Below are 12,319 nucleotides of genomic sequence, written 5' to 3' on the forward strand. Positions count from 1 at the left end.
TTTTAGGTTTTTCTGTTTACAAATGTGATAATTACACAAGTTTCCTTCAATTTTATTGGCGCACGTTGTTCGGAGAAGTTGTAGCAAACAAGTAGGGTAAATGCACTAGACTTCGCCACTGCTCTAGTCTTCGACCCCTTCATACAAATTCCATTTTTTATGTATGAAGTGGCGAAGATTAGAGCAGAATTTTAGGGGGCGAAGTCTAGTGTTTTTACCCTATAGCTTTCATTTTCCGTCGAAAGAATCAAATTTTGACGAGTTTTAGTGTAGTTATGATTTTTTGAAGTTCAAAAATAGTCGAAAAACACAAAGTTGTTTTGATGCGCCTCTTAATTTCAATGGCTGAAATTTTGACCAGTTACTTCTTTTAGGATGCCAATAAAAATATGGAGGTGGACTTGAGAATCAGAGAACATTTTTGAAAGGGTGGACAGGCCTAATCCACACCTTACCCTACCCTACCAACAAATACTCCTTCCCGAGACAACTGTGGGGATGCTGTGGTCTCCACAGTTTCTAGTATTACAACGGTTGTCGAACTAACATTCCTTCCCCTTTCCCGATGACCGTAAGGTCGTGTCCGGCGCCGTTATTGACTTTAAAATATTGAACTCTCGAGTTGTGCACATTGAGAGTGTGTAGCTAGTCCCGAGCACCATTCATTGGATCTCTGTGCAACTTCGATTGTGCTGGTGAATCACGGAGTACCAACTACGATGTGTACGGTTATCTTTGCTTTGCTTTGCTTGTACACTCAGCGAAAAAAACTAGCGAAATTCATTGAAATACCTTATGAAAATTTGCTATAACTAATTCTTATGCATGCCATAAGAATACTTTATGAAACTTGATCGTGGTTGCTATGACAAATTTCATAAGATATACTTATGAAAAGAACAAAAAAATCTAAAAATTATGCAGACTGGATTCAATCCATGAGCGTCGGGATCACCGAGCCCGTGTTTTATCCACACGGCTACCGACGCTTGAGAATACCATGTTGCTAAACATGAATAAAAGCCAAGCTGTGAGACGATTTTACGTCATAGAGTGACCTTATGAAATTCATCCGAATCATTATGAATTATTTAAAGGCCGTTTCATAAGTAGGGCCTTATGGAAATCTTAAGGTTATTTGGCTGAGTGTACCAAGACAAGGTATAGGTTGGTTAACCTGGTATTGAAAATAGCTTGTTTAGGTATTATGTAGGTATCGGGTCTCCAATTAGCCTAGCGCTTAAGGCTCTCTCTCTCTCTTCTTGGCGTAACGTCCTCATTGGGACAAAGCCTGCTTCTCAGCTTAGTGTTCTATGAGCACTTCCACAGTTATTAACTGAGAGCTTCCTCTGCCAATGACCATTTTGCATGTGTATATCGTGTGGCAGGCACGAAGATACTCTATGCCCAAGGAAGTCAAGGAAATTTCCTTTACGAAAAGATCCTGGACCGACCGGGAATCGAACCCGTCACCCTCAGCATGGTCATGCTGAATACCCGTGCGTTTACCGCCTCGGCTATATGGGCCCTTGAGGCTATGGATTGCCAATCCGGAGACGGTGGATTCGATGCCCGTTCCAAACGGAAAAAAAATCTCGACTCCCTGGGCATAGTGTGCCATTGTTCTTGCCTCACAATATTGCGACATTTGCACCCATTTAGACTCGGCCGAAATTCATTATCATCACAGTCGAATTTCGCACACGACTTCGCAGCGACTGGCATACACAAGTTCCGTTGAGTTCATCACAGGGGCGTCGGATGCACAACAGGTAAACAAAATCAGTTTAATTAGTGTGAAATGTCGCTGGAAAATGATTCAGTGGATTCTCAAATTATCACAGTAGTCTAAACATCAACAAGAAACCCAATATACAAATTCATGCAATGGCAAGTATAGAGGCCTTGAATTATTAACCGTGAAAATGTTCAAAGAACACATAGTTGAAGCGAGGCAGGCCAGGCTCTAGTAGGAACGTAGAGCCATTAGGAAGAAGAAAAAGTCCGCGCTACAACGGAGGTTCGCCGTCCGCCAGGTGTTGCAAAAATTCCGCGAACACAACGTGCCCACACATCACTTGTTCATCGATTTTTATTCGGAGTATGATACAAACGATCGAGACCAGCTGTGGCAGATTATGCAGGGATATACGGATTCCCGGATAAACTGATACGATTGATCAAGGCGACGATGGATCTAGTAATGTGCGTAGTTCGAATCTCGCTGAGGGTTACGACAAGGTGATGGTCCTTGTGCTGGTCTTTTCGTGCTTGCTGATTAACACTTCTCTAGAGAGTGTAATAAGGAGAGCGGCGATAAACACGAGTGAAACGTTTTTCACGATGTCCGTTCAGCTGCTTGGTTTCGCTGATGATATTGATATTATTGCTCGTAAATTTGAGACGATGGCGGAAACGTACATCCGACTAATGAGTGAAGCCAGGCGAATCGGATTAGTCATTAATGTGTCGAAGACAAAGTACATGATGGCAAAGGGCTCCGGAGGAATCACCGCGCCCGCCACCCCGAATTTATATCGACGGTGATGAAATCGAGGCGGTTGAAGAATTCGTGTAAATACTTGGGCTCACTGGTGACCGCCGACAACGACACCAGTGAACTCTGCAGAACTCAACGATCGAACAAAGTTCCCCGTTGTGGTGACCTATCACTGAAACATCTAGATACCTTGGCACTTGGGTTGATATTCACATCTTTTGGGTAGTTCAAACTTTACAGTGTTGCATTCTAGGTTGCATCAGTCAGTATGTGAGCGGGAGTGATAGCAAGTGGTTGAGCAAATTACGACGGGTTAAAACAAGTGTAAGGAGGCATTAAGAACTGGTTCCCGAATCGGATCTGGAGATCCGGGAGAGAATCAGAAACATCTGGATTGTACTGTACGGAGAACCCCACACCCGTCACACGAAGTTAATTATCTACAAAACGCTGATTTAGTCCTCTATGGGCACAAAGGTTGGACCCTACGTGCAAAGCAGAGGACCAACGCTCCCTTCGAGTTTTCAAAATTAGAGCTGCATTAGAACCCTATTTCTATCCTCTTTGAGAGCCATTCATTAGATTTTAGCGGAAAAATTCAGAACATAATTTAAATTATCGAGTTAGGTTTACAAGTCACCGTGCAAAAGTTTGGGGTCACCTTTCAAATGAAGTCTGAGTCGGATTTTTATTCAAATCGTAATTTTGTGTGGTGCAACTCCAATTCCTGCTATGATAGTTGAATGGCAAGACACAGAAATGGTTATGAAATGTTCATAAACTAAGTTCTAGACTAAGTTAAGGTAGAAAATGGTATTATACCATACTAAATCAGCTAAGTTCATTATATAAAGTGCGAAGGAGGATAGAAGTGAGATAAAAATGACTTATTCGAAAATTCTACCCTATATAGCTGTAAGTGTTAAAACCACAAATACACCATTACCCCAAAAACCATTACAACGAATGTCATTTCTCCGAATGTACTATTACATTCGAGATTTTGGGTTTCGGTACCAAAAAAAGGGATAACTGTTTGACGAAAATGCCATTTATATTAAAATATGTAACATTCCTGAAACTTATGGATTTTGAGGTAATGGTATGTTTGTGATTATAACACTTACAGGGGATACTCAAAATAACTGGGACAGGTAAAATTTTCACTTGTCAAAAAATGTTCAACTATCCGTAACTTTTCGAATAGGGCATCAAATATTCTCAAATTTTTACTGTAAGTTCATCAACTAGTTGTGTATCAGTAGTCCAATTTTGGAAATTGGTTATTCTACACGAAGTTAAAAATATTCTAGAAAAAAGTATAATTATCCGATAGCCAACTTTGAGCTGTTATATCTCTTTATTCAATAAACCGAATGCAATGAAAATTTGATCATTTATGACTGATATAATGAGCTATTAAAAACTTTTGACTAAACTTAATTTTTTTTACACGAAAGAAATTATAACGATTAGATTATTTTCCTAATAAAACGCCAATTTATCCAAAACTTCATCATCGTTTCAAAGTTCAAGATAATAGTTCTAGTTCATTGAAATTCCCTCTAATTGACTTGAATATATTAATGTCTCGAAGGAAAGCAACCAAATGATCGGCATTATATTGAAAAAGTAACGGGATGCATATGAAAAATAGATACATTTAGTAAAAAAACATAGAATAAATGAAATCGCTATAACTTTTTCTCTTAATAATAATTCCAAATTAAATCAAATGTTTTTCAAAGTTCATTATATCAGTCATTAATGATCAAAATTTCATTGCATGCGGATCATTGAATCCGGAGATATAACAGCTCAAAGTTGGCTATCGGATAATTATACCTTTTTCTAGAATATTTTTAACTTCGTGTTTCCGAGATGAACTAGCCTAGGGTTAAAAATCTCGTTAATACAGAAAAAAAAAACTTCGTGTAGAATAGCCCGAAAATTTCCAAAATTGGACCACTGATACACAACTAGTTGATGAACTTACAGTAAAAATTTGAGAATATTTGATGCCTTATTCGAAAAGTTGCAGCTAGTTGAACATTTTTTGACAAGTGAAAATTTTACCTGTCCCAGTTATTTTGAGTATCCCCTGTACAGTTATATGGGATTCACGTAGAATTCACTAATTAGTCATTTTTATCTCACTTCTATACTCTTTCGCGCTTTATATAACGAACTTAGCTGATTTAGTAAGGATTTTATATACCATTTTCTACCTTAACTTAGTCTAGAACTTAGCTTATGAACATTTCATAACCATTTCTGTGTCTTGCCATTCAACTTTCAAAGAAATAATTGAAGTTGCACCAAAAATATTACGATTTAAACAAAAATTCGACTCAGACTTCATTTGGAAGGTGACCCCAAACTTTTGCACGGTGACTTGTGAACCTAACTCAATAATTTGAATTATGTTATGAGTTTTCCGCTAAAATTTAATGAATAGCTCTCAAAGAGGATAGAAATAGGGTTCTAATGCAACTTTAATTTTAAAATTAAGTCGACAAAATTTTGAATTACACGGAAAACAATTTTTCGTACAGATTTAGGAAAAACATGTAAGTTCAAGTAATCTTTTTATACTAAAAATTTCATATGAAATTTGTGAAAAGTACCTGTTGTCGCACATAAGAGCGTCTGTTGGTTGATCACAGTCGAGTGGATATTCTTGCGTTTCTTTTAATAAGAGCCAGCATCGCGAACTTGCATTACTACTGTAATTTATTGGACTTAACTGAAACGTCTTGCACTATGTCTAATTCAATTGATATATTGTAGTTCAACTATTAGTATTATGTGGTTTTATTCAGACTGCGCGCGCGTCTAACTGTGAGTCACTTATAGTACGAGTCTAAAGGACTATCAACTGGATTCTATCTGCTATGGTGGTTTTATATTACAGATAATCTAACAAAGGAATTTAGGGAACAAGGCAATTTACATACAAGCATGCATGAATAAACGAAGATTCGCGCCAAATCTGCACTGCTGCAATTATGCCGACAATTGCTATGAGGTCGCTACCAATATTCTACAGTGAGGCTTTCCTATTCCGATTTAAGCTTAAACAGTACCTACGAGCTACGAATCAAATTTAACTCTTTAACTCTTTATCTTACGATAGAGTCTGAGAACGACTGGATTGAATGAAAGATGACTGAAATATTTCATTTTCATTTCATTTTCATTTTGCAGCAGTTGGTGGGGCAATAAGAGCGCAAGTCAATCCAATGCCGAAGATCAAGGAGGGGTAATGGCCGTAATAGTCCGTGCGGACCACATGAACACCATCGGAAGGGTAATGATATAGGTTGGGGAAAGGTATTGGACTAGACTTGAGACACAATAATGCAAATACGGTAGAAAGTATGAAATTGGTTTCTGTAGTAAGGTCCATGCTGTATGTTAGGTCCTTGTCAATTTGTCAGTTAGTTGCCTTAGATTCCCGAACTTAAGTAGCGTTACTGTTTTGCCCCATAGCCTCTACTCTATTGAAGTGTTATATCAAGTAGTTATGTTCATTATGTCAATAATTGCTGGTCATAATGTTTTTGCGTCATTTATTGCAGATTATTATTTAAGATGTCCAGACTAATTGGTCTCATTGATAACGTATTAGCTTCATAACTAATAAACATTTGCACCTAACAGAAATTGCTCCTAGATCCAGGCAATATGCGGCTAAATCTTTGAATTGTTCTGTCAGTCCTACTAGTTTTTTCTTGTAGAAAACACGCCATACTCCCTCACTTTTCATATAATACCAACATTTAAAAACGCAGAAATATTTTCCTTGTCATTCATAAGTAATGTTGTTCAGCTTAGTCAAAGAAGTAGGTGTCGTGTCGAGACGCATTGACGTCAACAAAGCATCTTAAGTTATTGATCACGCGTTAGCTTCGGAGCTATAAGCACAATTAAGTGTTGCAACTCGGGCCGGGAGTTAGTACGGACTTGACAATATCAATGCTATTCGGCTGCAAAAGCTCCACAAATTTGCAAAAAAAAAGAGAATTAGAGCTTTTGAAAAGAAGAAAACTACTTGAAAACTAGTTATTCATTCGTACGCGTAACTTTAGTTAAATTTTCATTTACACTGCAATAAATAATTTTCCATCCACTTAGTTTCCTGATAAATTATTGTTTCCCGCCGTATGTTAGTTATTTACCTTTGCACGCTTAGAATTCAGGTTCCATGGAGAGTATTTTACATTTGTTTACTTACATATGTCGATGATACTTCCCCATAGACTGTGTTTGTTAGCTTCTGGTTGTCTTTCGAAGATCTTCCATATGTTAATCTGAAAAAGCTTGTGCTCATGCGCCGTTCATGTTCCGCAAGGATGCGAACCATGCAAAATTTTATAGAGAAAAACAAAGAAAGACAAAGAAGGAAAAATGGATTAGTAATTATTATGTGTTTAGTGTTTATGTTTATGAATAATAGCAGTAACTGTTTTAGTAATAGTGTGTATGTGATCAAACAAACAGGAAAAAAAATCGTCACGAATATCAATTATAATTTAATGTAGTTTTAATTATATTTAATTTGCAAGAAAATAAAATATTTTGTATTTGCAGCATAGCTGGGCCTTTAAAAATTTCGACATTTGATTAGGAAGCCGAACTATCTGGGCAGTGGCAACCATCTCAGGCATTCCGCTGGCACAACCCATTCAACATCGAACCAACTGACCCAAATTCTCGTGCTCGGGTAGATAATACAAGTATCTCATCGCGCAAAAGAAATTCAGTCAACCAGTCCAACCGGCCGAGCAACAGCAGAAAAATGCCCAAAATAGAGGCCCCTCCCTAATGGTCCAACTACCCTATATCGACTAATTATTTCCTCAATGTGGTCCACGTCGTCTCGCAGTCATGTAGCTATACTCTTTCTCAAACTTTATAACTAAATATTGAAACTAATACAGTAATAAAAATGTCTAGAGTTGAAATAAGGACAAATCTGTAATACAATTGGTTTAGTATTTAAGTTTTTTAACATTTATTCGCTTAATTAAATTCAATTTTGACTGCGAGACGATGGAAGGTGATTCATACAAGAACGCTTATCGGATGGCACTTTATCCGATGAAGTCAATCGAAGTATGATTCCCCTTCCTTTGCTTAAATCCGCCACCCAAAGCACGCACCCAGTCGGCCATTGAGGAAGCCGTTGGCTATTGGATCGAATTATCCTGGGACATAAGTGGCTTTGATGGTCACTCCTGTCGCACCCATTAATCTAATGTTGTTATATCAGAAAAAAATATTAATAAAGTAATAAAGAAATATGGTTTAACAACACTAGCAACAAGTGAAACAAGAGGGCCCTCAGAAGACACTCTTCCCTAGACAATATTGATCCAAAGCCCAGGGGATTGAATGAAAGATGACTGAAATATGACAGAAAAACATTTCCATGTTTTTGAAAGGGTGACTCCAAACTTTTGCACGGGAGTGTATGTACAGCAGAGGTCACTAAGGCCTTAGTCTGACCGGTAAGGTAAGGTAACCTAAATGGAGATTCGGTAATAATTTTCAGGCAATTTTCTTTATAACGTTTATAAAACAACAACTAATTTACTACACCGCATTTTATTTTCCAAAGAAGTCAACACATCCAAATAAGCTTAACACTGTCCGAAATTTACTTTTTATCCGGAAACACTGCATTGTAGGCAGATTTGGCTAGTCCCGAAACGCTATCTTTTAGTTCACCCATGCTGGTTGGAATTGTTGGCAGTTCTAGTTGTTTATCGCCTGGCTTTACACCGTACACAAAGTTGTAGCCGATGGTGGCATATTTTTTCGCTTCTACTAATCCATGCTGGGCGTACATTTCCGCTTCCTGGGGATAGCATACGGACGCGACGCCACCGGCACCCACCGACGTGTACAGCAAACGACGAATGAACCCACCTCGGAGGCCGAAAATTAGACCAGCTAAACCACCGATGGCAACTGCTCCTACGCGGGGCATCGTGTTGTCCTCTTCATTTAGATAATCACGGATGACTGAAAGGAAAATAAGAGAAGGTAAACATTAAAGATTGTGGAACACACACCGACATGACCATTAAGGGTCCCAATAGTCTTCAAATGTTCGATATAGGGTCTGGGACCATTTGGGCAGGAGCACCTATTTTGGGCACTTGCTGCTGTAACTCAGTCAATTTCAAACCGATTGACTTGAATTTCTGCACACGGCTAGATACTGTGCGTATCTGATCGTGTCTCAAAAATCATGTCAATCGGTTCAAAATTGACTGAGTTATTACAACAAGTGCCCAAAATAGGTGCTCCTGCCCAAATGGTCCCAGACCCTACTATGCAGCAGCATGATCAGTATAACTATATCAGATGACTTGAAGATTTGATTTTTACAGAATTGTTTGCCATTGATTATAGGGTCTGGGACCATTTGGGCAGGAGCACCTATTTTGGGCACTTGCTGCTACAACCCAGTCAATTTCAAGCCGATTGACTTGATTTTTTGTACATGGCTAGATACTGTGCCTAGCTGATCGTGTCTCAAAAATCAAGTCGATCGATTGAAAATTGACTGAGTTATAGCAGCAAGTGCCCAAAATAGGTGCTCCTGCCCAAATGGTCCCAGACCCTACATTCAGCTATTCCAATCATTACTGCAAAGCACATCGGCCACATGCCTGAAATCAAAGCATCCTGGAAGATATACTCCAAGCCCAGGGGTTACACCGCCAGGCCTACGTTTATTTTTATTTTTTTTTTTCGAAGTGATTACGGCGGTAGCACACTGTGCTTATGTTCTACACCGCACCCTTTCCCTACGTTTGCTTCTATGAGCCTCTATTTTTGTTTCAACACACAGAAGTACGTAGGCATATCGTGGCCCAAGTCGACACTGTTTTGGCCTGCGTTGAACAAAAATAGTTTTAATAAAAGTTTCCCCTTTTTTCTTTTTGTCAATTGTTTTTTTTTGTAGTATGGTCCATGTATTTAGTTAGGTTCTCGTCAATTTGTCAGTTATTCGAAGTAGATCTCCAATATGTAGTCAATAAGTCAATTAAGTCATTCTGATCTGTTCTATCACAGCAGCTTTAGTCTTTGCTACATTGAAGTGTAGTTTTATTGGAAATATGCTGAATGTCGTTATTGAAAAGAGACGTCTAGAACTGTGTCCTGCTAGTTGTTCCGTCATGCACATACGTCATGTCTTAATATGTAATGCTTAGGAGATTAACGAAAACACGTGTGTTCGGTCAGATGTCCATTGCGTGGAAAGTCAAGGAAAATAGGTTTGTTATGTAAGCCTCGCTTGAAGCACTGCCCGTGAGAACTCTGTCATCTGTACACCAGCTAATCCGTATCTTCGTACACAGCTAAATACTGTACTGTCAACCGGCGAAAAGCCTACGGGTAAATATTAAAAAATGAATAATAATGCTGTCTAGCGCATTGTTTCCTATGGCCACTGTTGTAGTCTAGTCCCAACTGCAAGCTTTTTTCCAATCTTAGCGTCAATTGTCTCCTAGACACTTCTAGATAGATTCATCGAATCAGTCGAACCCGTATGTTAAAATATAGTCGATTCTGTGTCAAATTGTTTTCTTGATTTCTACTTCTCTGTGTTCATCTCTTGTGTCCTTAAATTGTCATCGGTCCAAAACCCACATAAACATGTAACTGAACTTCTGATATTTTTTCTGTTGGTGTCATAGCACCATCTAAGAGATAAACAAAAATACGCCAAGTTGGTCAGTTGACTTTAATAAAACAAAAATTGCTTGCCAACTATTATGTATTCATCCCCCTACAAATACTATGAAAAATATTCAAATTCGTTCTGTCCTATCGGTCCTATCAAGATAAACCATGTCATATTCTCATGCGCGGCCTAGAAATGTCAACCTAGTCATACAAAAGTAACGTTGTTCAGTTAATAAAAAGCAATCAGTTTTTCGTCCAAACTGTCACGTCGAACGCATTGACGTCAACAATGCGTTTAAGTGTTCGCACGTTAGCTTCGAATCTATCAGCACAATTAAGTGCTGCAAATCTCCTTCCCACTATTAATTTTTCGGTTGATTTTAATTGCTTTATTTAAAGAAAATATAATCAAGTACCTAAAATTCGAAAAAGCGACTATGACTTTAATAAATTACTAATCAAAATCAACCGAGAAACGTGGCAAATAGAGCCCAAACAACATTTTGAAGTCAGCTGGCTGTAAAAGGTTCCAAGACCAGTCACAAATCCTATAAAACTTTTATTAGGATTTGTAACGATCATCAAAACCTTCTCAAATCCAACCGATTTGGAACTATTGCTTGGGAATAGACTCTACTGAGCCTTGGCGGTTCCTCCGTGTTTATCGAGCATGTCTGATGTATATGATCAGCCATACTCCATCTGCAGCAGCCGATTCGCGATGAACCGTTGGAGGCGCATTAAAGTGTTAAAAAGGTGATATGTTTCACTAAAGAACACTACATTACAATAATCAAAATGAAACTCCTTCACTTTAATACCGTCAACCCCTGCGAACTTGGCCAGGGACACCGCCAGGCCTACGTTTATGATAATAAATTACAATTACAAGGTACTCATTATACCCCACCATTAAGCAAAAGTTGTTTAGTTGCTATTAGCACTTTGAATGCCTAACAAATGAGGCTATTATTGTCATTAAAAACGATACAATTTTGAAAAATGCCATCTTACTCTACCTTACCCTACCCCCAAATCTTACAAAAGCTATCTATTTATCAGTACTCACATTTCGTTTGCTTCTTCCCATCCTCGTACCACTGGACTACTTGCTTCTTCTGATCCGTCAGCAGGTGGGACGCCTCGGACAATTGCACTCGCACAACACGGAATCCCTCCTCGATTGCCTGAACCGGCTTGGAGGGAGTACTCGCCTTATGGCCTTCGCATTCGCAAGCAATTTTCTGATTGATTGGCCGGTAGAGAGGAAGCTCCGAGGGCTTGCAGATAATCGGTTTCGTTTTGTTGTCGGCTCCTTTGCTGCTGGCACCGGTTTCCTCTGAAGCTTTTGCGACGACGGCAGCTCCCAAAACAAACGGGGCACTGCTGCAGACACCACGGATCATCGCTGAATTCTGCAAATATCACACATTAATCACATTGTGAACATACTGAGGAACTGAAAAATACAATGTTTAATCCACTAATTTCAAATACAAACTTTTTACGAAAATTATATAATTTTGAATGACTCGCGTCGCGACGAAAATTTTGCGTAGTGATGGAAATGTTGTTTTGTCAAACAATCATATGATTTTGACAGATGGAGAGCTGAAGAGTGGAACGCGCTCTGCAGGCCATTCCTGAAAGCTGCTACGATTAGGGTTGTGTCTTGGCTGGTATCGTTATCGTTGTCAAATTGAAGGTGGCGGTAGTGTTGCAAATTTTGCATCGCACAGTGGGACTGAAGATGATAATTTGGTGGTCATATTTGATTATTCTTAAAATAGTTTTCGAAAAAATAACGATTGATTAACTTAATTAGGTACCGTTGATTCAATGAGGAGGAGAGGTCGGTGTTGAGGGTGTCTTGCCAAAGCTACGGACGAAGCTACCGCTGACGTGAAGTCAAGTAATGAAGAACGTAATGAAAAAGCTAAGGCGTTGATCGTATTTCGTATCACACATTGCGGATAGTCATTTGGTACATGTACGAGATATGGAATAAGCAGGCGTCCGTAAATGACGTAGCTTTTTTTAAGCGATTTTTAATACCCCCTTCCCCCTCGTAGCATTTCGTCACAAATTCGGAAACACCCCCCCTATAAATGACGT

The 12,319-nt window shown here is 38.9% G+C and overlaps 1 protein-coding gene across 1 annotated transcript; it reads right to left on the reverse strand.

Moving 5' to 3' along the window:
* Window positions 1-8,091: 8,091 nt before the first annotated feature.
* Window positions 8,092-11,858, reverse strand: LOC109429172 (MICOS complex subunit MIC27). The gene is made up of 3 exons (XM_029880336.2): window positions 11,706-11,858; window positions 11,274-11,619; window positions 8,092-8,530 (listed from the first exon to the last, which is right to left on the reverse strand). Exons 2-3 carry the CDS (start codon window positions 11,608-11,610, stop codon window positions 8,163-8,165), a joined length of 705 nt encoding a protein of 234 aa, XP_029736196.1. The 5' UTR covers window positions 11,611-11,619; window positions 11,706-11,858; the 3' UTR covers window positions 8,092-8,162.
* Between the last annotated feature and the right edge of the window lie 461 nt (window positions 11,859-12,319).

The sequence above is a fragment of the Aedes albopictus genome, chromosome 3, assembly GCF_035046485.1.
Source record: "Aedes albopictus strain Foshan chromosome 3, AalbF5, whole genome shotgun sequence".
In the NCBI taxonomy this organism is placed as follows: Eukaryota; Metazoa; Arthropoda; class Insecta; order Diptera; family Culicidae; genus Aedes; species Aedes albopictus.